Here is a 25,704-nt window from a genome sequence, read left to right as displayed (position 1 = left end):
AGCCCCTATCCTTGGGTCTTTTAGAAGTCACCTTGTTAGCTGTGACAAAAGACACCTTTATCATTTTTCTAGCACTTTGGAAATTCCATGAGTTTTAGGACCTCTGTGACAGAAAGGGAATGGAGACCAAATACGTATGTCTTATTATAAGACGGCAGTATCACATATTTTCTGCTTGATCTTCTGCCTAGTTTTTTTTTTTTATCCATTATTAACAGTGGATATCGAAGTATCCAGCTGATACTGTTGAATTATCTTTCTTTCCATTTCTGTCAGTTCTTGGTTCATCTATATTTGTATTCTGTTATTAGATGCATATGTTTATGACTTTTCTATCTTCCTGGCAGATTGACTTTTATCATTATAACATGTCCCTTTGTTTCTGATAGTAGTCTTTGCTTTAAAGTCTATCTTGCTTGATACTGGGCTTCCCAGGTGGTGCAGTGGTAAAGAATCCACCTGCCAATGCAGGAGACACAAGAGACTCAGGTTTGATCTCTGGGTGGGGAAGATCCCCTGGAGAAGGAAATGGCAACCCACTCCAGTATTCTTGCCTGGAGAATCCCAAGGACAGAGGAGCCTGGCACGACTATAGTCCATGGGGTCACAGAGAGTCAGACATGAATGAGCAGGAGTGTTAGGCAGCATCTCACCCAGCATTGGCAGGGCACTCCAAGGGGCAGACAGATAAAATGGAAGGCTCTAACAGGTGGAAGGGTGGGCGATGAAGGTATTAGCACAAAAAAGGGGAGATTATTTGGGGCTAGGACATCTTTTGGGGGGCAGGGATCTTTTAACTATAAGAATATTTGCTCTAAAATGAGAAGTCTTTTTTTTTTTTCTTTCCAATTAGAGTATAATTCTTTTAAAATGTTGTGTTAGTTTCTGTTGTACAACAGCGTGAATCAGCCATATGTGTACATGTGTCCCCTCCCTCTTGAGCCTGCTTCCTGCCCCCACGCCCACCCGCGCTGGGTCGTCACGGGGCACCGGGCTGAGCCCCCGTGCTATCCAGCCGCTTCCCACTATCTGTTTCACACGTGGGCGTGTATGTCTGTTGGTCCCTTTCTCCCAATTCATTCCACCTGCCCCTTCTCACCCCAACTTGGTCCACACGGATATCAGTCCTGTCACTTCTCTCCCTCTTTGTCTCTGATCCTGTGCAGGGAACCCCCTCTTTATCTTGCAGGTGACCTCACTAATTTTGATTAGGAAATTTCACATTGGCTCTTTTATAGGTCACCTTTCTGAGAGGGGTTGAAACTACAAAGAAGCCTTGATTTGCAGGTGTTGGGGGCGAATGACCATGTTGGGGAATTGTTATTTCTTTCTAACAGTAGTGTCTGAGCTTAGACTGCTGGATTGGAGGGGAAAGAAATGGGTGAGTGAAGGAGAGAGCCAGCTTTGCATGGGGCACCATTTGAATGTTGACTGAAAGTTTAGCACTTGGTGTTTGGTAGCAAGCAAATAAAGTAAGCTGTTTTTAGTACTGTCTGTAATTCATTCAACAAATAGTTACTAAGAAACTTTAAAATAGACGCACTGTTTTTGTGCTGGGAATACAGTGCTGAGTGAAGAAAACAGACAATTCCCGCCCTTGTGAAACTTATATCCTAACTGGGGAGACTAGTAAACAAGTCAGTAAAATATATCTTGTTATATCATGCAGTGGTTGAGTTCTCTGGAGAAAAATAAGTAGGAAAGAGCCATAGGAAGTGAGAATGTTTGAAACTGTACCCAAGGGAACTGGGGAAGCCCCTGAGAAGGTGACCTTTGAGCAGGGACATTAGAAGGCAAGGACGTGAGTCGTCTGGATCCAGGCTGTTGGGGTTGGGCTTCCCTGGTAGCTCAGCTGGTAAAGAATCCACCTGCAGTGCCTGAGACCCCGGTTCAATTCCTAGGTTGGGAAGATCCGCTGGAGCAGGGGTAGACTACTCACTCCAGTATTCTTGGGCTTCCGTGGTGGCTCAGCTGGTAAAGAATCCGCCTGCAATGCGGGAGATGTGGGTTTGATCCCTGGGTCGGGAAGATCCCCTGGAGGAGGGCATGGCAACCCACTCCAGTATTCTTCCATGGAGAATCTCATGGACAGAAAAGCCTGGCGGGCCATAGTCCATGGGGTCGCCAAGAGTCGGACATGACTGCTCGAGTCAGCACAGCACATCTGTAAGCCGGGAGCAGCAGTCAGGGACAAAGGCCCTGGGCAGGAGCCGGCCTTGCTTTGTTCCAGGACCAGCCACATCGCAAAACTGGTCTTGGTTGAGGAGAGAGGGGTGTGAGGATAGGCTGACTGTAAGGATTTTAGGTTTCTCCTTTCTTGTAAATACGTGGAAACCCCCTGCAGGGCTTTTAGGAGAACCTCATCAAGAGAATGGCAGCCCACTCCGGTGTTCTTGCCTGGAGAATCCCGTGGACAGGGGAGCCTGGCGGACTACAGTGTCGCAAAGAGTTGGACATGACTGAAGTGCCATAGCGTCCTCTGAGGTCCCCTTTAAGAAGATTCCTCTGGCTTTTGTTTTGCAAATAGACTTTAGGAGGTAAGAGGAGAAACCAAGAGGTCCCTGCGATTATATTAATAATGCAGGTAAGATGTGCTCGTGGCCTGGACCATGTTGTCATGGTGTTGTAGCTACGTGTTCCGGGAAACAAACTCACTCAGAAGGACTGCAGATAGTGGAGTGCAGTTTATTACGCCAGCGGGCCCAAGGCAGAGCCTCCTCTTAGCCAAGGACCCCGACCAGCATTTGTGAAAATCCTTTATACCCCATGTGTACGTGTCTGAACCCACCACCCCAAATTCCTTGAGACTGACAAAGGAAGGGTAAATACAATCACAATAACCCCATCATTCATGTGTTATGTGTTCAAGCAGTTAATAATCAATAAGCCCGCAGTTGCATTCCAACCAGTTAATAACCGATAAGCCTGTGGTTACATTCCGATAGATACTGTCTAGAGGCAGGGGTGATTAGAGTATGTTTTCTCTTAGGTGATGAGTAACCTGGATACAGTCTTCAAGGTTCCCCTGTCCGGAGGGGTTCTTATCCTTCCATTGTCGTTCCCATAGGCACTAAGCGGAGAGTTCAGAGTCCATTGGGGAGGCAGCTGAGCATGATCAGCATGGACAGGCCTGAGATGGAGTCCAGGCCCTATGAATTCCTTCTTCAATGGGGGTGCTGAGAAGTGGTTGGATGCTGGATGTATTTGAGATAGAATTGACAGGATATGTGAGTTTGAAAGGAAAAGATGATTCTCAGCAAGGATGAATCCAAGATTTTTTTTTCTTGGGTGAGTGGAAGGAGGAGTTGCCTTTTACTAAGGTGGGAAAGACTGGAAGAAGCAAGTAAGGGGCATGAGAACTAAAAAAAATGTGACCCATGAGAGCACCGAATTTCAGTGTTATTCAGGGACCATATTGAATTCTGTAGACCAGGAGACAGTCTCTAGATTGCTCTGAGAAAACTGTTCCAAAGAGGCAAGGGAGGAGCCAGGGTACATGTATGATTTTTTTGCTGGGAAAAACAAACATGTGATCAGACATAGAAAGATCACGGCATGTTACAAAGAACAGACTTTTCAAGTTAATAATTTTAGTGCTTTCCTTTGTCTGAGATGGTGCACGAATCTAGAATTCCCAGGTGGCGCTAGTGGTAAAGAATCTGCCTGCCATTGCAGGAGATGTAAGAGATGTGGGTTCCATCCCAGGGCCAGGAAGATGCCCTGGAGGGGAGGGCATGGCAACTCACTCCAGTATTCTTGCCTGGAGAATCCCATGGACAGAGGAGCCTGGAGGGCTATAGTCCATGGGATCATAAAGAACCAGACATGACTGAAGAGACTTAGCATGCAGGGAGTCATTGAAATTTTTCCCTAGATATGCATCTTAACTATCTCAGGACCAAAGCATGGAATGTTTCCTGTTTTTCTCCATTCTGAATTCCCTAGGGGAAATTAATGTGCTCTCTAGGGGGGATGTGCAACTGCAGTGGCTGATGGCTTGATCCCTGTAGAACTGGAATTGCAGGTGACATTTTTTTCTGTTTAGACAGCTCAGTTTTAGACAAGTTAATGTTTGGTGCATATGAAATATCCAACAGGAGAAACTGGTTAAGCTTTTAAGTCCATATGTGTGGAGTTTGGGAGTTATTGGCCACAGGTGGTATTTCTACTGTACTAAATGAAATCACCAAGAAGAACAGACAAGGAAGGGATCCAAGGTCTGAGCTGGGAGCCACTCCAGCCCTGAGAGGTTTGAGGACTAGTCTCTTGTGAAGAACTCCGTAGAGGAGTCGCCAACGGGTAGGAGGAAAATCAGGAGCCATGGGTACCTGGTGACTGACCTTGGGAACAGTGAGAAGAGTTGTTTGGCCAGCTCTTTGCAACTCCAGGGACTGCAGCACACCAGGCTTCCCTGTTCTTCACTGTCTCCCTGAGTTTGCTCAAACTGATTTCCATTGAGTTGGTGATGCCATCCAACCATCTCATCCTCTGTAGTCCCCTTCTCCTCCCGCCCTCAATCTTTCCCAGCATCAGGGTCTTTTCCAAAGAGTTGGCTCTTTGCATCAGGTGGCCAAAGGATTGGCTTCAGCATTAGTCCTTCCAGTGAATATTCAGGGTTGATTTCCTTTAGGATTGACTGGAGGGAAGGCTCTAATCAAGTGAGTGGGTGGTTGAGATCTTTGCAAGTTCTTTTCTGATCGTTTGTTTTGGGAAGCAGGAGTGGGCTTATCCTTGGGGGTGGAGGGTGTGGGGTGGAATGGAGGTCAGAGAAGCAGGGAGGAGGGTGAGGAGGGGGAGGACCAGGGAGATGGAGCTGGACTGCTGGGGGCACCAAGGCTTCTCTAAGTTAGTGGTCAGGAATCAGAGCATGGCCAGTCAGCCTGGTGTGTTGTATCTCATCCTTGTTCAGCTCCAAGGAGATGGACCTGGAGTCACTGGGACCTTAGAGACAGCAGAGTTGGCCCCAGATAAGGAGGGCAACCAAGCAAGTTGAAGGTACATGTGACTGACTAACTGTGGAGTCGAAAGGTTGGGTTTGGCTCTTTGATATCATCTCAGTGTTTCTCTTTTGGGCTCCATCCAGTCTCCTTATGGAACTACTGTGATTTTTTTTCACTTTGGGCTGTCTAACCACAGGCAGTTTTGTTGAAGAGCACTCCCTCCAGTGAGCTTTGAGGTGGTGTTCTGTGGGTTTTGTTTCATATCCTGCTCATGTGCTAAGTCCCTTCAGTCATGTCTGACTTTTTGGGACCCCATAGACTCCTCTGTCCATTGACCACCCCATAGGCTCCTCCGTCCATGGGATTCTCCAGGCAAGAATAGTGGAGTGGGTTGCCATGCTCTCCTCCAGGGGATCTTCCTGACCCAGGGATCGAAACTGCATCTCCTGCATTGGCAGGTGGGTTCTTTAGCACGAAGAACTCCCTGGGAAGTCCTGTACATAAGCTAGTGTAAAAGTCACGCAGTGCTGTCTCAGTCTGGGAATGGCCAGTTCCCCGGGGGTGAGGAGCCGACACCTCACCCTTCGCAAATTCTCCTTCACCACCGGCTCCTCAAGTCGGAGTGTTTTTTTCTACTTGAGCATCGTCTGCTCTGGCCTTCTCTCCTAACTTGCTAATAAAGTCCCGAGGGCAGAAAGTGTCTCTATCTTCGTTTGCATGAAGCACTCACCTTCCTGCGTTCCTGTCTGGCCTCTGCCATGTGTGGGAAACTCCCAGGCCCCTGATTCCCAGTGTGCCGCTTCGTGCCAGCTTCTGTCCATCATGGGATCCCGGCTCCTCTGCCAGCCTCGGGAGGACTGGCCCAGGGTTCTTTCTGAGAAACCTGCCCTAGGGGGAGCCGGTGATCTTGGTGAGGGCTGAAATGGGTGAGCCAGACACACCTCCTCCAAGCGGGGTCCTTTGTCCCAGAGGATCACAGAGACACAAGCTGCCCATCTGCATATGGGCCCAGGCTTCTCATAAAAATAGGCTTGTTTGAACACCAAGGGGTTTTCCTTTTTACACAGAAAAGAGATGCATTCTGAATATAACTAAATTTATTTGTTTTTAATTGAAGGGTAATTGCTTTACAATATTGTGTTGGTTTCAGCCACACATCTACATGAGTCAGCCATAGGTAGACCTATGTCCCCTCCCCCTTGGACCTCCCTGCCACCTCCCAACCCATCCTACCCCTCTAGGTTGTTACAGAGCCCCAGTTTGAGTTCCCCGAATCATACAACAAATTCCCATTGGCTGTCTCTTTCACTATGGTAATGTGTATGTTTCTGTGTTACAGGATGCATTTTATTTTGTAAAGTTACCAATAAAATTTGTACAGGCGGGAGGCTAAAAATATTTTAATGCAGGGAGACACTTGAAGACTGGTGATTCTAGATGGAGTGGGCAGGAGTTTGAAGGAGAATGCTAATGGAGTGAAGGCGGGAGGAGAAGGGGACGACAGAGGATGAGATGGTTGGATGGCATCACCGACTCAATGGACATGAATTTGAGTAAACTCTGGGAGTTGGTGATGGACAGGGAGGCCTGGCGTGCTGCAGTCCATGGGGTCGCAAAGAGTCGGACACAACTGAGCGGCTGAACTGAACTGAATGGGGTTTGCCCTTGTATCGTGACGAGGGGAACAAAAAACCCATAACATTCCAGGTACAGAGCACATTCCCGTCTGTCTGTAGTCCAGCTCCGTTCAGTTCAGTCGCTGAGTCATGTCCAATTCTTTGCGACCCCAAGGACTGCAGCACGCAGTCCAGTGCAGTATTTATTTAACATCCGATGTTATGTTATTTATTTGACACCTGATGTTAATAGGTAGTCCAGCTCAGTATTTATTTAACATCTGATGTTTGTTCATTACCTCCTTACATCTGTGGGCAGATAAAACGTGAGGACCTTGTCTTCCAAGAGCTTATGTGTTTCCTGGTGCTGAGTGCATGCTTGGCCAAGCACTGACTTAGCTGAGAGCAATTTCAGTGTTGGGAGCAGACTGGTTCCCCAGTAATACCTGCCAGGTCTGTGGTGCTGGCTTCAGTGATACGGGAACTCAGATAAGGGAGAGCCCCAGGCTTGGTGGAGGCGCCTCCCCTGAGAGGCAGGACTTAAAGGATAAGGAGGATTAGCTGGGGAAGGAGGTGGACCGAGGGCTCAGGTGTGAGGAAGGAGGAAGGTACCCGAAAGAGGATTTTGGATTTGATTCTCTAGGCTGGGAGCATGGCTCGTATCCCCGCTGTTTCGCCGGTCCCTTAGAATCTCTGGGAACGAGGGTGAATCCAACCATTCCCATCCCCAGAATTGCCCTCCCCCACCCCACCCAGTTCTCCCTCCTCTCTGCCAAACTGGAAATGGTATCATCAGGTCCTCTGTTGTGTCACCTGCTGTGATCTCTTGATGACAGAGCCCCAGGGCCTCCTCCGCTGTTAATGCCACTCTGCTATTCATTTTCTCTGCTGCTTGTAACCCTGTAATCCCCACCCCAGCTCTGAGTTCTCAGGCCTGCCCAGACTGTTTCTAAATCTCAAAATGTAGCCGTGTCAGTTCTCTGCTTCAAACCTGGTGTTCTCCGCTGTCCGCAGGACAAAGTCTAAACTTCCTACCTGTGCAGCCCAGTCTAGCCGAGCCTCCTTTCTCAGGCTGTGTTCTGGGTCTGAGTGACCATTTAGGAGAAGGAAAATGATTTTACAGTAAAGTATTTCAGATTTCCCATAGCTCATGGTGCTAACAGGATGGACTATTCAGAAGCACTTGGGACTATGAGGCTGACAACCGTTCGCAGCTACAGCACAGAAGCAGATCATGGCCCCACATCACCAAGGAAAAGTTCAGCTATGAGTAGTAACTCATATTTGAAAAAATAACAGAAAGATAAATGACCTTTGGGGAGAATTTCCACCCAAAATGGTAAAAAAAAAAAACAAAAAACAAAACCAACCTTTTAAAATCTGGTGTTCAAAGAGATAGATGGAAATCCATTTACAGTGCCCAGCAGAGGAAATGTGAAGGGGTGGGCAGGCATATATGGCTCCTGACAGATCCTATCTGGAAACACGGAAGCCACAGGTAAGGAAGCAGGATTTGAGCGCTCACAGACCCACCAGGCTCATTTGCACAGACTTCTGTGTGACTTTGGGGCCTGAGGCCCTCGGCATCAAACATGCCCTTCCTCGTTGGCGCTCTGATTTAAATGGCATTTCTTGGAGACCAAGTTGGATGCTTTTTCGAGCACATGGGAGATAAGAAGCCAACCCCGACACAGCTGGGAATTGACCGCCTCGAGCACATTTCAGAAATGGAAGCAAACAAGTAGTTAAACCTCAGAGGACTAAACGAGGGCAGAAGCTGAAGGAGAATCTCTGTCTGGAGTTCCTGGGGCAGTGATGGCGGTTTTAACGAGGAAGGAGGGGTGATTGTAGGCAACCCGTAGAGAGGCAGAGTCCTCTGTGACCTTGAGCCGAAGGGGTTGTGTTTCCAAATGCCCTCATGGGGAGCAGGCCCCTGTGACCCCCCTTCCTCCCGAGGGCACATACAGCAGGGGGAGTGGATTAAGCCAGGACCCAGAGTTTTACCAAACAGACTTGAGTCCGTCCTCAGCGTGGACACTCCGCACATGCTTGCGGCGGGAGATGTTGCCAGGTTTAGTGGCTGGCGGAGCTGCTCCTCCCGAGGGGAATGAGGTCGCCTCCTTCCTGTCTCTGGGCGGGGGGAGTTGGGGGTGAGGGGTGGGAAGGGAAGCAGGGCCGCCCACCAGAACAGGAGGCCACCCAGATTACCCCACTATCCTGTATGTCTTTCTTTTAATCCTCCTGAGGAACGGCGGGTAGCCTGAGACGCCTGAATTGTGTCTTAGTTCCCGACTGTTCTGCCCCATATAAAATACGGATGAGCCCTGTCCCGGTGAGTTCCTGCAGTCAGCTCGTCCAGAAAGCAAGCCATTGGTCCCAGGAAGAACAAAGCTGCAGGAAGCACGGAATTCTCTTACACCTTCTTGAAAATGCAAGTCATGTGGCCTGGAAAATACTTTTCTCCCCTAGCGATCTGCACCCTGGAGCTGTGGAAGAGGCAGCTGAAGTTATTCCAAGAAAGCGCTCGGAGTTTGGTAATAAAAGGAAGTGAGATTTCGCCCCTGCCTCCGGGCTGGACTCCTGGGAGCGCACCGGGCCAAAAGGAAATGGCTGGGTGTTGGGACATCACTCCCAGCCCTGGGCCCCGTACACGCAGCCCTGGGTGCGCGTGGGGCCATGTGCAAAGATTCCGCAGTGCTGAATGCAACGTGATGAGTAAGAGGATGCCAGTTGGTTTGAGTGGGATAGATAAACAAGAGCAAATATACATACAGCAGTGTACAACCTGCCGGAGTTCCCGGAGGCTTGGCGCAGCCGCTCCTGGGCTGGCCCAGAGGCATCGGGGAACCTGCCTGACTTGATACAGCAGGCACCCCCCCTCTGCTGGTTAGGAGGACGCTTTCGGAGCATTTTCTTGTGTCACGATCTGCTGAGGTCCAGCCCCGGCAGGTCCGGGAATACCCAAGGGATGAGTGGCGTCGGCGAGGAAGAAGACAGACACACACAGAAGGTTGCGTCGAAGAGGTAGCTTTTTTTAATTTTTAGGACAACTCAGTTTTTATAGAATGAACGTTACCTACCCCTTAAGTCCCACATATTACATCAGATATTGGTTTGTGCTTCTGTCAATATTTTTTTCCCCATGTTTTTCCCCTATGCATTCATCTGGAACTTTTCCGATTACAGGGTTTTTTCCTAGAATGTCCTGTACATTAGTCTTCGTGCCTCAATGGCCTAACATTTTCACTCTGACAAAAACAATGTTCCACAAATTTCAGGTATGGTATGAATTCTTTAGACAATAAAACAACACATGGGAAGGGCTACAAAAATATGTTTGACATTTTCTGAGAATAGTACCATGTGAAAACCCTGATATTTTTCTTTACCTGAAACCACAAAACCTCAATTTACAATGATTAACTATTAAACAACAAAAATACCTCTAAAGTAGCAAAACACCTCTATTAATAGTGAGATAATGGCAGTGAAGCTGGTTAATATAAATCTTCTATTGAAATCCTATGTAGCCCATTTTCTAATTCTACAAAAATACCCATCATATCCCATGTTGTTTAAAGAAAGAGAAACAATGGACAAATAGCAGCAAGGAAATAGCAATAATGAAAAACCTCTCAACCAAGTAGCAAGTAAACTGAAGCAGTATATCTACTTCTAAATTTAATGCCTCTACTCTTTTCTGTTCTAGAACATAATCTTTTAAGCAAGCAGCCAAACTATTCCTGTGGCCTTTTCCTTTTTGACTTGATGTTTATGGTCATGTCCTGGGCCGGAGCAATCATGAGCATTTCTAAATAGGCTTGGAGTTTTCCAGCAAAGCCTTATTACTATATATTATATTTCCAAAAATTAATAGAAAGCGCAACAACAGTAAGACAGAAGAAAGGGACATACCGGGCCCCCGGGGCAACCTCGAGGGGAAGAGCTGCCTTGCAGGTTCCTTTCTTGTCCCGTGACCTTGTCATGGTTTGGGCGCACCCCGGCGGCTCAAATAACAATCAAATAGCCCGGAGAAGGTGAACTGCGAGGTAAAGGCATGAACGCGGAGATGGAGAGAGCTGGGGACCAGACGCCCGGGAACCCCGAGCCATCCTCCCTGGCGACTCTGGGTGACCCACAGGTGACCCTGCTGTCTGTCCACAAACGGTGGTCCTTCAAGAGGAGCCCTGGGACTGGGGGCTCCAGCAGGCCAGTGATATCAGAGGAGGAATGCCCTCCCCCATCAGAGGAAGGAGAATTTTCACAGAAGGTTTTGAATGGATCGGAAGAGATCAGTTCTAAGCAGGTGAGTGGTGTTGCACAAGGGCTGACAAGCCAGGAGGGCTTCTTATAAAAGTCCCAGGTTATAGATGGAGGTTTCCTGCTTGTCTTACCTCAGAGGGGCCAGTGGAGTGGCTCTGGGTGGGGTATGGAGTGAGCCAGGAGCCCAGGGGAACTTTCCAGAGATTAAATCTTGGGTTTTGTTGCTTCTTACTTTCAGGATTTTTTTTAAGCCTCTATGGTGAACAAGTTTCTCAAAATGCAAATCAGACAAAAATGAATCTTCTTCCTCTTTTTATTTATTTTTAACATGTGTACCTTCTTGTGTTAATCTTCACATTTCAACTAAATAAGCATTTTGAAAATGTTGCTGCCAAGTGAACCTGCTCTTGAACAAACGAAAGGTTTGTTAACCCAAAAGTCAGGTCGCATTCAAAAGCAGAGCAGTGTCACTAATGTTTTGTAAAAACTGTGCTTCAGTGGTATTTCCAGGTGATACACGTGGTCTGTGTGGGGTTCTTTTCATTGCCATGAGTAGATGGGGAAAAAATACTACTACTTAGACATAAAGGGAAGGTTTCATATATCTTTTGCTCCTTTAGGAGTTATCTTTGTTTCTTCTGGTGTTGTTTAAAAAGTCTATAAAACTAAAGGAGATTTTGTGAGTTGAGATTTTTTAAATGAAAGAGATCTGTGTACATTGAAGATTTGTGAATGTCCATTTATGCAGTACACAGTCAACTTTCATATTTCTAGTTGAATGTTGTAAGACAGGAAAATATAAATTTTTTTTTTTTTTTGTAAAATGCTTAAGAGCTTTCCTTTAAAGTGTTCAGACTACTACTTGACAAAATTCAACCTATGTCTGAGGTATTTGAATGGGAAATAGTCTAATGGTTTTTGATGGCCACTTCTAACCTCATGTGACTGGGAAAACAACCAGAACCTGACCAGGGAGCCCTTCAGGAGGGCCAGGCTGGAGGCCTGGGCGGAGGCTGGGACTGCGACCGTCAGGTGTGGGTCTGCACCCTTACTGGGCTGTGGGATCTGGCAGGTGAGCTTGGACGTCTCCAGCTCCAGATTCCTGGGATGAGCAGTCTTGCCTCCCTCGGTTGTGAAAGCACCTTGTTGAGGACTATATACACTCACAATGGTATTGTCTCTACCAAAATGATCTTCATTGGGATTCCTAACTCTGGAGATGTGGTTGGTGCACTTTGAATGTCTGGTGGAACTGTGTTGGCCAGTTAATGTGTCTGAGCACAGTTGGCAGCTTTTTTTTTTCTTCTGAAGTGCTGATTATAAAAGTTAACACCTGTTTATTGTGCACAGCAAATTTAACATGAGGCAGGGGAATATAGAAAACTATAAAGACTTGAAAGCAGCCGTATGCTTCAGCCATTTTGCCACTAGACATACGAATATATGTGAGTTTGTGTATGTGTACAAAAGTATTACATTCCTTGTATTTTTTTACTTAATAATTTGTGGAGATACAGATGTATATATATAAACATGTATATTTGTTGTTGTTTAGTCGCTAAGTCATGCCTGACTCTTTTGTGACCCCTTGGACTGTAGCCCGCCAGGCTCCTCTATCCATGGGACATATTTATACATAACATAATTTGATTTAACTATCCCCAAATGGGGGAAATTTGTAGTAGGTGGTTTATGATGATTAAAAACCAAAGAAAACATCAATTACAGTTGAGTACTCATTCGCTGTTAACAGTGTATCGACTCAAAGTCTGTTGTAAATGAAACTCACTTGAGATAACTTATTCAGTACTGGAAGGGACTTGTCACCTCATGTCATCATCGTCCTCTTTTAACAGACAGAAAGCTGAGATCGAGAGGTTAGGTAATCCGCCTGAAGGGTTGAATCCCAGGTCTGTCTGAGGACAGGCCCCTTGCTTTTTTGTTGGGACAGGGAAGTATTAACCTGCTGGGTGAGATAGGGTTTGAAAACATCTGAGTATTGAAGAGCGGTAACATAGAGTGAACAAAAAGTTAACCATTCGGGCGGTGCATGGTTCACAAAAGATGCAGGTAGCTGCTCTGAAGAAAAGATTTCAAAATTGTGTTTGTAGTTAGTGGATGTGTGTACTTTTTATGTTTCTTGTAAAATGCAGAGAGAGTATGATCTGTACAATGTAAAATGAAAACATGTTGAGCAAGTCCTTGTTTTCTTCTGTATTTTGCGAAGTCATCACTGGTCAGAACTCAGCCTGGAGGGGCCACCCTCCCTCCACATGAGTTAGAGCCTCCTCTTTGCTGGTGTGAGCAGACCGTGTGAGGTGAGGTTCTCGGGCGTGTACCCCCCCACACACACCCCCACCCCACCAGGAGCATGTGCAGCAAGAAGGCGAAGGCGGGGTCTCAGCGCCCTGGCTTGGCTGTTCTAGCCCTGTGTCCCCAGGCCTCCCCGGGTCTCTTGTTTCCTCTCAGGCCCAGGACAGTGGCCTGGAAAGGAACAGGCTCCTACCTCTGAGAATCCCATTGAGGAGCTGTGGAAAGTAGGGGTTCCTGGCCCTCATTCCAGTTGGAGGGTGGTGGGAACTCCCCTTTGCACTCAGAACTGCCCACCCAGCCTCCGTACTCCTTGCCTGTGGCCAAGCTTGGCCGCTGTGTTGCTTGTCTTTCTCTTCCAAATCTGACAGTGTATCAGTCTACGGTGAGTGAACTCTTGACTGAACAAATGCACGAACCGGAAGTGGGTTTCTGTGGCAGGAGGCAGGAGTGATGTTGGAAACACTGGACTGGCTGACGACTGTGATGAGGGTGTTGGGTTGTGGGCCTGACCATTTTAGAAGACAACCTACAGGGTTCTTTTTGTTTTTAAGGATTTTTTTTTTAATGTGGATTTTTTTTTTTTAAGTCTTTGTTGAATTTGTTACAATATTGCTTCAGTTTTATATTTTGGGTTTTTTGGTCACAAGTCATGTGAGATTTTAGCTGCCCAATTAGGGATTGAACCTGCACTCCCCTCTCTGGAAGGTGAAGCCTCAACCACAGGACCACCAGGGACGTCCCAACATACAGGATTCTGTGCTGGGTGAGAGGTGGTCAGGCTGGTTTTTTGTTTCGTTTTTCTTGCTTATGTGAAACCAAGACGACCCAGCTGGCACAGGTGTATCCCAGCTAAATAAAGGGAAAAAATGAGGTGGGTGATGAGGTGGGTGATCCAGTCACTTAAAGAAGTCACCAACAAATTGTCGTGGAATCATCGTTAGCAATACTACAGTGGTATGCACTTTTCTAGGGAACTTGTCATTGTATATTCTTAATTTTTTCCTAAAATTAGTATCTAAAGGATATAAACATCAATAACAAAGTACAGGAGTGTGGTTTTCTTCCTCTCTAGAAAAATAGGATATAGTATATGCTCTTATAGTTTTTACAACTTTTCTCCCCTTTAATATATCATGGATAGATTTCCATGGCAATACATGTAAATTCACCTTTAAAAAAACACTGCATAAAATTCTTTTGGATGGACACTTTATGTAAACTGTTCTCTACAGAAGAATATTTAGATGGTTGCCACATTTTCAGTATAGAGTATAGCAATGGACATTTTCATGGCCCCATGGATCTATATGATGAAATTCCCAGAAGTACTGGGACAGAGGCACTTAATATTTTGACAACTAGTGCTTAATTCCTCTCAAAAAGGTTGTATACATTTATTTTTGTACCACCAGTAGTTGAGAATTCTTTTTCCCTATTCTCTTTCTTACTGTATCATGAAACTTTAAAGTTTTTGCCAGCCTGTTGGGTGAAAAGTGACAGCTTATTTACTTTTGCATTTTATTATTATTTCCCCTCCTCATTCTTTTTTCTCTCAGTTTTATTGAGACATAACTGATGTACAATGCTGTGTATAAGTTTAAGGTGTACAGCATGATGATTTAACTTGTATTCTTTGTATTGTGACATGAACACCCACAGTAAGTTTAGTGACATCCATCATCTCATTTTTTTTTTTTTTTTAAAGGAAAAAAAAATTTTTTTTCTTGTGATGAGAACTCAGGATTTGCCCTCACAGTAACTTTTGTATGTACTGTGCAGCAGTGTTAGCTATTCTTTTCCGTCTGAGCCACCAGGGACGCCCTGTTAACTACGGCCCCTTGTGCTGTGCATTGCCTTCCTGGGACTTACCTTGTAACTAGTAGTTGGTATCTTTTGACCACTTTCATCCAATTCCTCCTCCCCCCAGCTCCCTGCCTCTTGTAATCACAAATCTGACTTCTTTTTCTGAGTTTTTTTTCTTTTTTCTTTTTGTTTTAGATTCTGCATGTGAGTGAGATCACACAGTATTTGTCTCCCTCTGATTTAGAATAATGCTCTCAAGATCCATTCATGTTGCCGCAAATGGTGTAATTTCATTTTTTATGGCTAAATAGTTTTCCATCGTGTATGTATACCACATTTACTATATCCGTTCATCTACTGATGAACACTTAGGTTGTTGCCATGTCTTTGTCAAGGACTCCCTTTTTCTTCACATCTTCACTAGCATTTGTTATCCTTTGCCTTTTTGATGATAACCATTCTAACAGACACTGTTGCAAAGGCATACAAAAAGTAGCCAACAGATACATGTAAAGGTGATAAACATCACCAGTCCTCTGAGAAATGCAAATCAAAACCACAGTGAGATATAGTGCACCCAGTTTCTCAGTAAGGGTTAAAGTTTTTTCCTCGTGTGATCAAGAGAAAGAAACCGGCAGTAAATGGTCACTGGTGTGGATTTCCCCAGAAAGTGCACCGTCAGCACCAGGGCTGGCGGTGGCCCTGAGGCCAGAGGTCAGGCGGGAGCCCACACAGCCCAGGCACATTGTCTGTCCTCTGCGGAGTTTGAAGTAAAATGCCCAGAGTTTGTTTTATCAGTAGATAAAATGTAAATAATTCTCACTGGGAGCTCTTTCTGGACCTTTGTGAAATAGCCTTAAAGGACAGTTTGAAGGGATTGGAGTAGGGATTCGGGAATGTGTACATGAGTTTTAATGATTAGTTCTTATCAGTAAAATGGTGGAAAATAATGAGTTCCCTGCCTACTTCCCTAGACTGCTTTTGAAGATCCAATGAGGCCTTGTTTGTCTTCATAGTCATTTTCAGTCATTTATGATGTTAGCCTTTTACATTCCCTTAGTTTTCAGTCCTTAGCTTTCAGACCTCCTTGCAGAACTGGAGTGGATATTATTGTTACCTCCTTTCACAGCTAAGAAAACTGAGGCTTGGATTTGCTCAGATAAGGCTGAATATCCTACCCGAGGCTGTCAGATATCCCTTCCAAAAATTCATAACACATGGAAAGGGCTGATATTTAAACATATGGAGTGAACATGTTCTTTAGAGGATAAAGGATTAGTTGTGTCTGACTCTTTGCGACCCCACCTGACTGTAACCCTCCTCTGTCCATGGGTTCTCCAGGCAAGAATACTGGAGTGGGTTGCCATTCCCTTCTCCGGGGGAATCTTCCCCACCCAGGAATTGAACCCGGGTCTCCTGCTCTGTAAGCAGAGTCTTTACTGTCTGAGCCACCAGAGAAGCAAGCTGAGAGGATAAACATGTTGAAACACATCATCTGCTCATCATTGCGCTCATCTTTATCACAGTGATAATATTATCATTGCTTATATTAGTATAGCTTAACAAGACATTTTCTTCTTTGCCTTAAAGAAACTGAGAAACCACATTTGTTTTCTAGTATAAAAGTAGGACTTTTTTTTTTATTTAAGTTTAAAAAATTGGAAAATATGTACAGACAGTAAAAAGATCAGAATATCATAACTCACCCATAGGTAACCTCAATTTTATGTGTTAATACCTAAGTGTGTATTTGTCTAAATTTATGTACATATAGTCTTTTTTTTGGTTGTACCATGTTGTATGCGAAATCCTAGTTTCCCCAACCAGGGATCGAACCCATGCCCGCCCGTGTTGGAAGCCTGGATTTTTAACTAATGGACTGCCAGGGAATTCCCCCACCCCACCCCCCACTTCTTTTTTTTACATACTGGTTTCACTGGGGACATTGATTCTTTCTCAGTGGTGGTTTTAGAGACTGACACCTATTTGCCTGGAGTGGTTTGTTGTCGCCCAGTCGCTCCGTCGTGTCCAACTCTCTGTGACCCCATGGACTGCAGCCTGCAAGGCTTCTCTATCACCATCCCCCAGAGCTGGAGTGGTTTAGGTGGGATCTTTTCTTGAGTCAGTCTCTTTTGACCCTCCTTCGGCTGTGAATCTGTGATGCCTAAAGAATTCTCAGATAAGAGTAAAGCAGATACTAAGGGTTGCAGGCCTTAGTATCCATCTGCTTAGGCTTAGGCCCAGGCCACCCAGTGATCTCAGCCACCCCCTCACCTCCATAGTGCGTTCATTCACCTCGATGGAGTCTATTGTTACCTGACAGGTAGTATCAGGGAGGAAGAAGTTTTCCTCTAGCCTTCTCATTCTTCTGGCTCTTCCAAGAATGAAATTGACTCGAGACAGATTAACGGGAGAAAGTCAAACAAAAGTTTAATAACATGAGTACATAGGAGGAGACCAGGAAAAAGTAACTCACCGAAATGAACGAAGCCCTCACCTCAAATACCATCCTCAACCAAAGGCAGAGATGTTGAGGGTGGGAGAGTCGGGAAAAGCAGTAAACAAGGGTGATCATGTTACACATTTATACCACTTCCTTCTCCATCGATCAGTCGAGTTTCTAGAAATTTGATCAGCCTCCTCTTCCGGGGACAGAGGGAGATTTCCCTTACAAATATAAATGTTTCTTACAAAAAGGCAACTCTTACTTGGTTTTCAGAGCCCTTTCAGTGTTGGCTATTACCCCAAAATAAATAGCTTGAAACAATATGCAGAAGAGATGTGTTTCAGAGTGGCAAATTCTCCTCCCCTGTAGGATGTGGCTGCTTTTGTTTTCTTCATTTTGCTTTTCAGCATTGTAATCTTTTCCTGTAATTAACATGGCGAAAAAGAAAAAAGTAATCTTAAGGTTTCTTTAAAAAGTAGAAAACCTGTTGGACTTTGAGCTGGATTTAAATCCCAGCTCTGTTATTTGTGACGTTGGATAAACCTCTGAGTCTGTTTCAGCAGTAAATGGTGATAAGAGTATCTCCTTACAGAATTATCTTGAGCGTTAGGGATATAAAATGCCATCCTCATAAAGTAACACTGAGAATCATTAACTATTTGCAACCTATTGGGTCTGTGTACATATGGAAAAAATCAGGGCCTTTCTGTATTTTCAGTTCCATGAAAGTTCAGATATATAGAGTTTTATGGGTGGAGGTTATATACTGGATAACTTGCAGGCATGTAATAATATTTTTGCCTCATAAGTTGTTAAGGGTGTTCTGTAGCTTTCAGAGTGAAAGAAGTCTGAAGATATGTGGGCAAGTGGTATCCTACTTAAGGATGCTGGAGATCCAGGTGTAATTAAGAGATCTCAGAAGTGGTTAGTAGTCCTTTCCTTGTGCTGTAATAGTATTTGCTCTTTGATTTGTGATCACAGCCGTTTTTAACAGGGCGTGTCATTTCTGGGCTCTGCAGTTTCAGTCTGGCTTTGAACTCTTTGCTTAAATCATGCCACCCCCATTTCTAATTTCTTCATATTAGAATGGCCCATCCAAAGGTCTTATTTTCCTTTTCTGGCTCCATCTTAGTGAATAAACTGTTTACATTCCTTTTCCTACCTTTCTTTGAAAAGTCCTGGTACTCAGCAAATTCCATGGGACCTACGCGCCTAGAGAGGTAGCAAAGAATGGAAATTCACTTTTGGATTCCTCTCTGTGGAATTACCCTCTTCTCGGGTATTTCCAAGCCCTTCTCATCCTGATGCCTACTGTACTGATAGTTTATTGAAAATTCAAAAGCTGGTAACCTGGTGTTGGACCTGCAGAAGAAGTCCCCAGTGTTTGTTCTCAAGGAGTCTGTGATTTAGTGGGACTCAAACAACATTGGAAATTCCACCAGGTTTTTCCTGGACACAGCCTGTTCCCTGTGTCCACTTACCAATGTCTGTTGCTTCTTATGAACCCTTCACCCTAGATGTGTGTGTTTGAACTCAGATGATGAGTTTTCCCCCACCCTAGAGATTGTCTTCGTTGAAGAACGGAATTAAAAGCACATACAGTGTGTGTTCACCTAGAAATGATCCAAACACTTGCCAGCGTTGTGAGGTTGCCCCTAAACCAACAGGTACACTGTTATTTCACAAAGTTGTGTTATTTGCCAGACGTTGTCCTCCATAACTGCTTGTCCTTAGAAGCCTGCGTATTTAAAAGGGAGACCTCTGAGAATGGTTTGCTACAAACAAATGGCTTCCAACACTTCTGCAGACTCCTTTAGGAGGAACATATTAATAGGATCAATCATTCAGGGATTAAGAGCCAGCTTTGTGGCTTGGGTTTGGTGAGTTGTAGGTTGACCTAGGACCAAGACAAAGAAATTGGGTAGTAAATCATTAGGGATTTGTTTTTCCAATGGACTGGTTGAGAGTTATGTCTTATTATAAGGAGGTGATTTAAAATACTGCTTTAAAGTGAATATCTTTGTAGTTTTTGCTGCATCCTTTTTCAGTTAAATGAGGTTTTGATTCAGTTAAATGAGATTTGATTCATACGAGTTACAATCAAGCTACTGCTCTGGGTCTCCTTTATGCTCTCATTATTTTAATTTTTAAATCAATTTTTTTAGAATCCAGTAATGCTTATACATTGTACAGTAAGTTGTACAGTGTAAAGTAACTCTTTCTTCCTATGCCTGACCCCAATTACCTGACCCCTTCAGCTGCCCAGTCCGCAAATTCAATGCCAACACCTTCTTGTAGAGATAACTCCATACCTACATAAACATCTGTGTGCGTACTATTCTTTTTCCCTCTCAGTCGCACTAACATGCTGTGATGGGTTTATTTTGGTGGCCTTCCCAGTGAACTCCACCTCCTTGTATGTAAACCCTTAATGTAATTCTCTGCTATATTGACCGAGCTTGGCCTTGTGACCAGCTTTGGCCAATGGTGGATTAATAAGTGTGATGCAGGCAGAGGTTTGGTAAGTGCTTGTTCTCTAGGAATGCGTACTATTGTGACACTCCCTCTCAGAGCCCAGAAAACCGCAATTGTGAGGTGGCCAGCCTAGCCATGGAGAGAGGCTACATGAAAGAGAACCAAGGTACCTGCCAACAGCAGCCAGCATCAACTAGCCAGCTATGTCTTGAATACACTGTCTTCTTGGAAGATAGTTCCCAGCCCCACCCAGGCCATCCGAGATGATGCTCTATGGAGCAGAGATGAGTGTTTCTTGCCAAACCTGTCCGAACTGAAAAATTGTGAGCGGTCATTGTAAGCCACTAGGTTTGATTTGTTATGTAGTCAGATAACCGAAACACTAGATTTTAAGGGTGAAGAACTCCCCTGACAACCCAGGAGACATAAGAGATGCAGGTTCGATCCCTGGGTGGGGAAGATTCCCCTGGAGGAGGGCATGGCAACCCACTCCAGTATTCTTGCCTGGAGAATCCCATGGACAGAAGAGCCTGTTGGGCTATAGTCCATGGCGTTGCAGAGGGTCCAACACTGAAGAGACTTAGCTAAAAATATTAAAAAAAAAACCAATTCCTTGTAATTATTAATCCCAAACTAGTTTATGATTTCCTCTGTGGATATACAAATAAACATTCATAATCTATTTCAAAAGATTTAAATTTTCATCTTGTTAAGCTGCTCAAAAGCTGAAGTTGAAAAGATCTGCATTTTATACACAGGGACAGAGAAGATCAGTTCAGTTGAAAAGATCTGCATTTTATACACAGGGACAGAGAAGATCAGTTCACATAACGGAGTTTCAGCTGAAGATGAGCAGGGTTATATAGGTGCCTAATGACATATACTTTTTTTTATAATCAAGTACCATATATAAAGTCCTGTGCCCAAATGTCTGAAGCAGGTAATAGTACTGATATAAAAACTATATCTAATTAAGAGAGTGGTGAGGCTGGAATCTTACAAAGAGGAAATTTCTAAATCCACAACATCATGAGAAGATATCAGGAAATTACACTTGAGCCATGATAAAATAAAAAAATGAGTCCCTTTAGTTTGGTGGAGCATGTGTCACTTTGAGTAATAACTACAGTGGTCCGTGTGGGGCAGGGACTCTGTGGAGGCAGCTCCGAGAAGTGCCTTGTTCAGCCTGACTTCCTGTTCTTCCAGCTGTCCCCGTCCCGCTTCCCTTGGTCCTCTGGGCACCGCTGAGCTCAAGGAGCATCCTTCCTGACCCTTGGTCACAGGCACCGTGGTCTGACCCCACGGGCTGGGAGGTCTGTACTCGGAACATGTGCCTGGTGGTCGTTAAATCTAACCCCTGCTAAAAGCATGAGACGGACACACCTAGAAAGAGAGGCAGAATTAGGGTGTTGGCTATCTTGTGTATTTGCATTCCAGCAGGACCTCCGAAATTTGAGCTAAAATGACCAAGTCCAGTGGGGAGGTTTCAGGTGTCGACTGGAGTCAGGAAGGTCTCGAGGGACTTGTACCCTTCTTCTGTGCTCTCTGTCTCTGTCCAGACTGGCCATGCCTGTCCTGTGTCTGTCAGTCCCATCTTGGTCTCCTTTCCTGCGGAAACCTTTACTCCATCCGTGGTAGAAAAACATCTCACCATGGTGGGCTTTTGACTTCTGGGTTCAGAATCACAGAAAGTCAGAGCTGGAAGGAACCCCTCTGAATCCTTTCATTTGATGTCTGTTATTGTCATTATTTAGAAGCTTAGTCATGTCCCGACTCTTCTGCGGCCCCATGGACTGTAGCCCACCAGGCTCCCCTGTCCCTGGGATTCTCCAGGCAAGAATACTGGAGTGGGTTGCCATTTCCTTCTCCAGGGGATCTTCCCGACCCAGGGGTTGAACCTGCATCTCCTGCATTGCAGGTGGACTCTTTACTACTGAGCCACCAGGGAAGCCCATTCATTTGATGAGTAGTATCTTTTGATGTTCTTGTCCTCTTGGGATGTTTGGACACCAGCTGTATTGTTTTCCATTTTCTCAGGGCCCGGACAAGCTGGGAGATTTTAGAGAAAGTTTCATTTGAAGGATAAAAAATGTTCCTTCTCTTCCTTTTAGATCCTGTCTAAGCTTTCCCAGCCAGCGATGAAGCAGAGCTTTGCCTTCGACAACAATGGCTATGAGGATGACCTGGATGGTGTGCCCCACTCCCAGACGGCCACCGGCACCATCAGCATCGTGGGCATGACCTGCCAGTCGTGTGTCAAGTCCATCGAGGGCAGGGTCTCCAGTTTGAAAGGCGTTGTGAGCATTAAGGCTTCCCTGGAGCAGGGCAGCGCTGAGGTGAGGTACGTGCCCTCGGTGGTAAGCCTGATGCAGATTTGCCGTCAGATTGAAGACATGGGCTTCCAGGCCAGCATGGCTGAGGGAAAGGCCACCTCCTGGCCCTCCAGGGTCTCGCCTGCCTCTGAGGCTGTGGTCAAGCTTCGGGTGGAGGGCATGACCTGCCAGTCCTGTGTCAGCTCCATAGAAGGCAAGATTGGGAAACTGCAGGGCGTCGTGAGGGTCCGCGTCTCGCTCAGCAACCAGGAGGCAGTCATCACTTACCAGCCTTACCTTATCCAACCCCAAGACCTCAGGGACCACATAACCGACATGGGGTTTGAAGCCGTCATCAAGAACAAGGTGGCCCCCGTGAGCCTGGGACCCATAGATGTCAGGCGGCTCCAGAGCACCCTCCCAGCAGCCCCTCTGGCTCCCGTTAATCAGAATGACAATAACTCTGAGACCCCAGGGGGCCAGGGGGTCCTCCTGCAGCTGAGAGTGGATGGAATGCACTGTAAATCTTGTGTCCTGAACATCGAGGACAATATTGGCCGGCTCCCTGGGGTTCAGAGTATTCATGTGTCCCTGGAGAGCAGCACTGCCCGAGTCCAGTACGACCCTTCTCTCGTCTCCCCAGAGGCCCTGCGGAGGGCCATCGAGGCCCTGCCTCCTGGGAACTTTAAAGTCTCTCTTCCCAATGGGGTGGAAGGGAGTGGGTCAGACCCCAGGAGCCCCCCGGCACCCAGCACCCCCTGTACTGTGATGCTGGCCATCGCCGGCATGACCTGCAAGTCCTGCGTCCAGTCCATCGAAGGCCTGATCTCCCAGAGGGCGGGCGTGCACCAGATCTCAGTCTTTTTGGCCGAAGGGACTGCAGTGGTTCTCTACGATCCATCTCGAACTCACCCAGAAGAACTGCGAGCCGCAGTGGAGGACATGGGATTCGAGGCCTCCATCCTGGCTGGTACGTGGTGATGCACGTGAGGGCTCCCTGGGGGCATCTCCTTTCTCTCTCATCTTACGATGCAGTGCCCGCACGGTTGGACAGGTGAGCCACGCTCCCTGCCTCCCGGGTCCACCGAGCTGACAATTCTGTAACTTAACCCGGTGGGCCAGTTGTCAGGATCAAGGAGCTAGAATTCCCGGGTGTTTCTGTGTTGCCTCTCAGGTCGCTGGGACTCAGTGCTGAGTTCCTCGGATTTTTGGCTTCTTTACTGAAGAGAACACTGATCCTGTGTTGTTTGTAAAAAGCATACTGTGGGGACACCTGGCCCTCCTCTCTCTAAAGGAGCCATCCTCGTTTACTCGGAGATTTCTCTGCTGAACAAAACAGAATAATAAAGACAACAGCACCTTGGTCTCAGCCCCTGGAGCCCATTCTGTTGAAAGTGGGAATAAAGGAAAGGGTGGGACGATGGTTCCTTTCCCCTGCCACCAGCCACGGCTATGAGAGGAGGGACAAGACAGCCTTCACAAAGTGAGGTGCCCACAGGCCTTGCCACCGCGTCAGGAGATGGTTTCCTGGGTGGTGGCCATCCCCAAGCCCCCTCGCATTGACCTGCCAGCCACTCGCTGCTGTCCCCTCCACTTCCCTTGCACGGGAGCCCTGCACGATGTCCTGGCACCTGCCGTGTTTCTGCCCCTCGCCAGGCCTGTGTGAGCTGCGGGCCGCTGGGCAGTGGGGCGTAGCCCCCCGGAGAGCTCGTGTGGTAGCGAGAAGGAGAAACCATGCTGGGCTGCAGGGGTGGGCCTGGTGAGGTGGGGGGCTCGGTGGTGGTAGGAAGGCTCCTCTCCAGGGGGAGGGTGGGAGTGAGCCATGGGAGATGGCACAAACCCGGCCACAGCACCCCCCCTCATGGCTCACTCCCACTCACCCCCCGAGAGGAGCCCTTCCTGGACGGCGGGGCGGGTGGGCCGCTCGGGGGGCTCCGATCCCTGAACACACACCCCTGATGGGAGCAGGTGAGTCATGAGGAGGGACTAGGCCCCACCCTGTGCTTTGTCTTTGTACCAAGTTTCAGGAAGGAGTTTTTGTTTTTAAACAAAAGTCAGTAAGGAAAAGAGTAGGACAGTAAATCCTGTACTCAGAAGGTGAGACATGCAGTGTGGAGTGGCCGTCTGCTCTGTTTGCATGAGGCTTAAAGTCTTTCAACAGTGGAATCAAGTTCGTAGCAGTAAAAAGAAATTTGCCTTGAACTATATAACCCAGAATAATTGAACTCGACAAAAAGTAAACCTGGGGAGAAAAGAGGGCTTTTGATTGGCCAGAATTATGAGAATTATGTTTAGCCCAAGAGGTACTTAGGGTGCCAGATTTGGCAAATAAAAATCTGAGACACCTAGTTTGCATTTGAATTTCAGATAAACAATGAAGAATGTTTTAGAATTGGTATGTCCCATGCGGTATTTGAGACATACTAAAAAAAAAACCCTTGTTTATCTGAAATTCAGTTTTATCTGGGCGTCCTGTATTTCACCTGTCAGACTTAATGTAGGATAAACTGTAAGTGTGCTGGTGACTGTCTTTTATAACCACTTAAATGCTAAAAAGGCATTATTTGTATTTTTTTCGGTCACTCTTAAATTGACCAGGGGTTCCTTGAGGGCAGTCGTCCAACCACATGATTTGTTTCTCCTTGCACAGACTCATTTCCTTGTGATAAATATCTGAAAGCATAGTTGCTGGGTCACAGGATATCAGCCTTATTTCATTCCATCACAAATATTTATTGCGCCACTACTAAGTACCAAACAGTTAGAGGTACCATTTTTGATAATGCTGTTAAGTAGATTTCCAGAAAGCCAAGTCAATGTATATGCCCACTCAGGGTTGGCAGAAAAGACCTAGTAGCGCAGGCTGGCTTGAGTTTTTGTTCATTTATTTTAACTTTCTTTAGCAGTGTCCAGAAGCTCAGAATTTAGTTGAGTTAGACCTCTGTGTTGGAGAATAGCACGAATGTTAGTGAAACTTGACCACAGTATTTGAATAGAAAGGCAAGTGAATCCACACAGTGGTGACGGATAGGGGCAGGAGGGTTTGGTGGATTAGGAGTAGGAGGTTGAATGTTAAGAGCCTGAAGTCCAAAGGTGGAGTCATTTTGAAGGACAAGGCCCAGGAGAGCAGAGCTGTGCCAGGTGAGGTGATGGTCTTTGCATCCAGAAGGTGGAGGGCCTCTAAGGCCGGAGCACTGGAGGGTCTTCACTGAAGGTGCTGAAAGTGTCCATCAACTGCACTCCAAGTGAGTGGAAGTAGTTTTAGCACTTTGCAGAAAATGAGCTGCTATTGTAGCGGCTGTGGACTTTGAAGTAGTGAGAGTTCATCGTCAAATGATGTCCTTCTTTCTACATACTCTTCATGGGTATTTTGTGTCATCGCATAAGTGTGACTTTCCAGAAAATGAGCTTTTATCATAGCAGCTCTGGACTTTGAAGTAGTGAGAGTTCATCGTCAAATGATGTCCTTCTTTTCTACATACTCTTTGAGAGTATTTTGTGTCATTGCAAAAGTGTGACTTTTCAGAATGATGAAA

General features: G+C 46.1%; 1 protein-coding gene across 5 annotated transcripts in view; it reads left to right on the top strand.

Moving 5' to 3' along the window:
* Positions 1–25,704, top strand: part of ATP7B (ATPase copper transporting beta) — a 78,831-nt gene that overhangs the window by 20,832 nt on the left and 32,295 nt on the right. For 2 of the 5 annotated variants that reach the window (XM_043891745.1, XM_043891744.1), the window contains exon 3: positions 21,968–23,138. In XM_043891745.1, coding sequence (XP_043747680.1) covers positions 21,968–23,138 — 1,171 coding nt within the window. Of the gene's footprint in view, positions 1–10,498; positions 10,863–21,967; positions 23,139–25,704 lie in introns of those variants that run through there. The other 3 variants (XM_043891743.1, XM_043891741.1, XM_043891742.1) reach the window with 3 other exon arrangements.

The sequence above is a fragment of the Cervus elaphus genome, chromosome 30, assembly GCF_910594005.1.
Source record: "Cervus elaphus chromosome 30, mCerEla1.1, whole genome shotgun sequence".
Lineage (NCBI taxonomy): Eukaryota > Metazoa > Chordata > Mammalia > Artiodactyla > Cervidae > Cervus > Cervus elaphus.
This window is presented reverse-complemented; position numbering and strand designations above follow the sequence as displayed.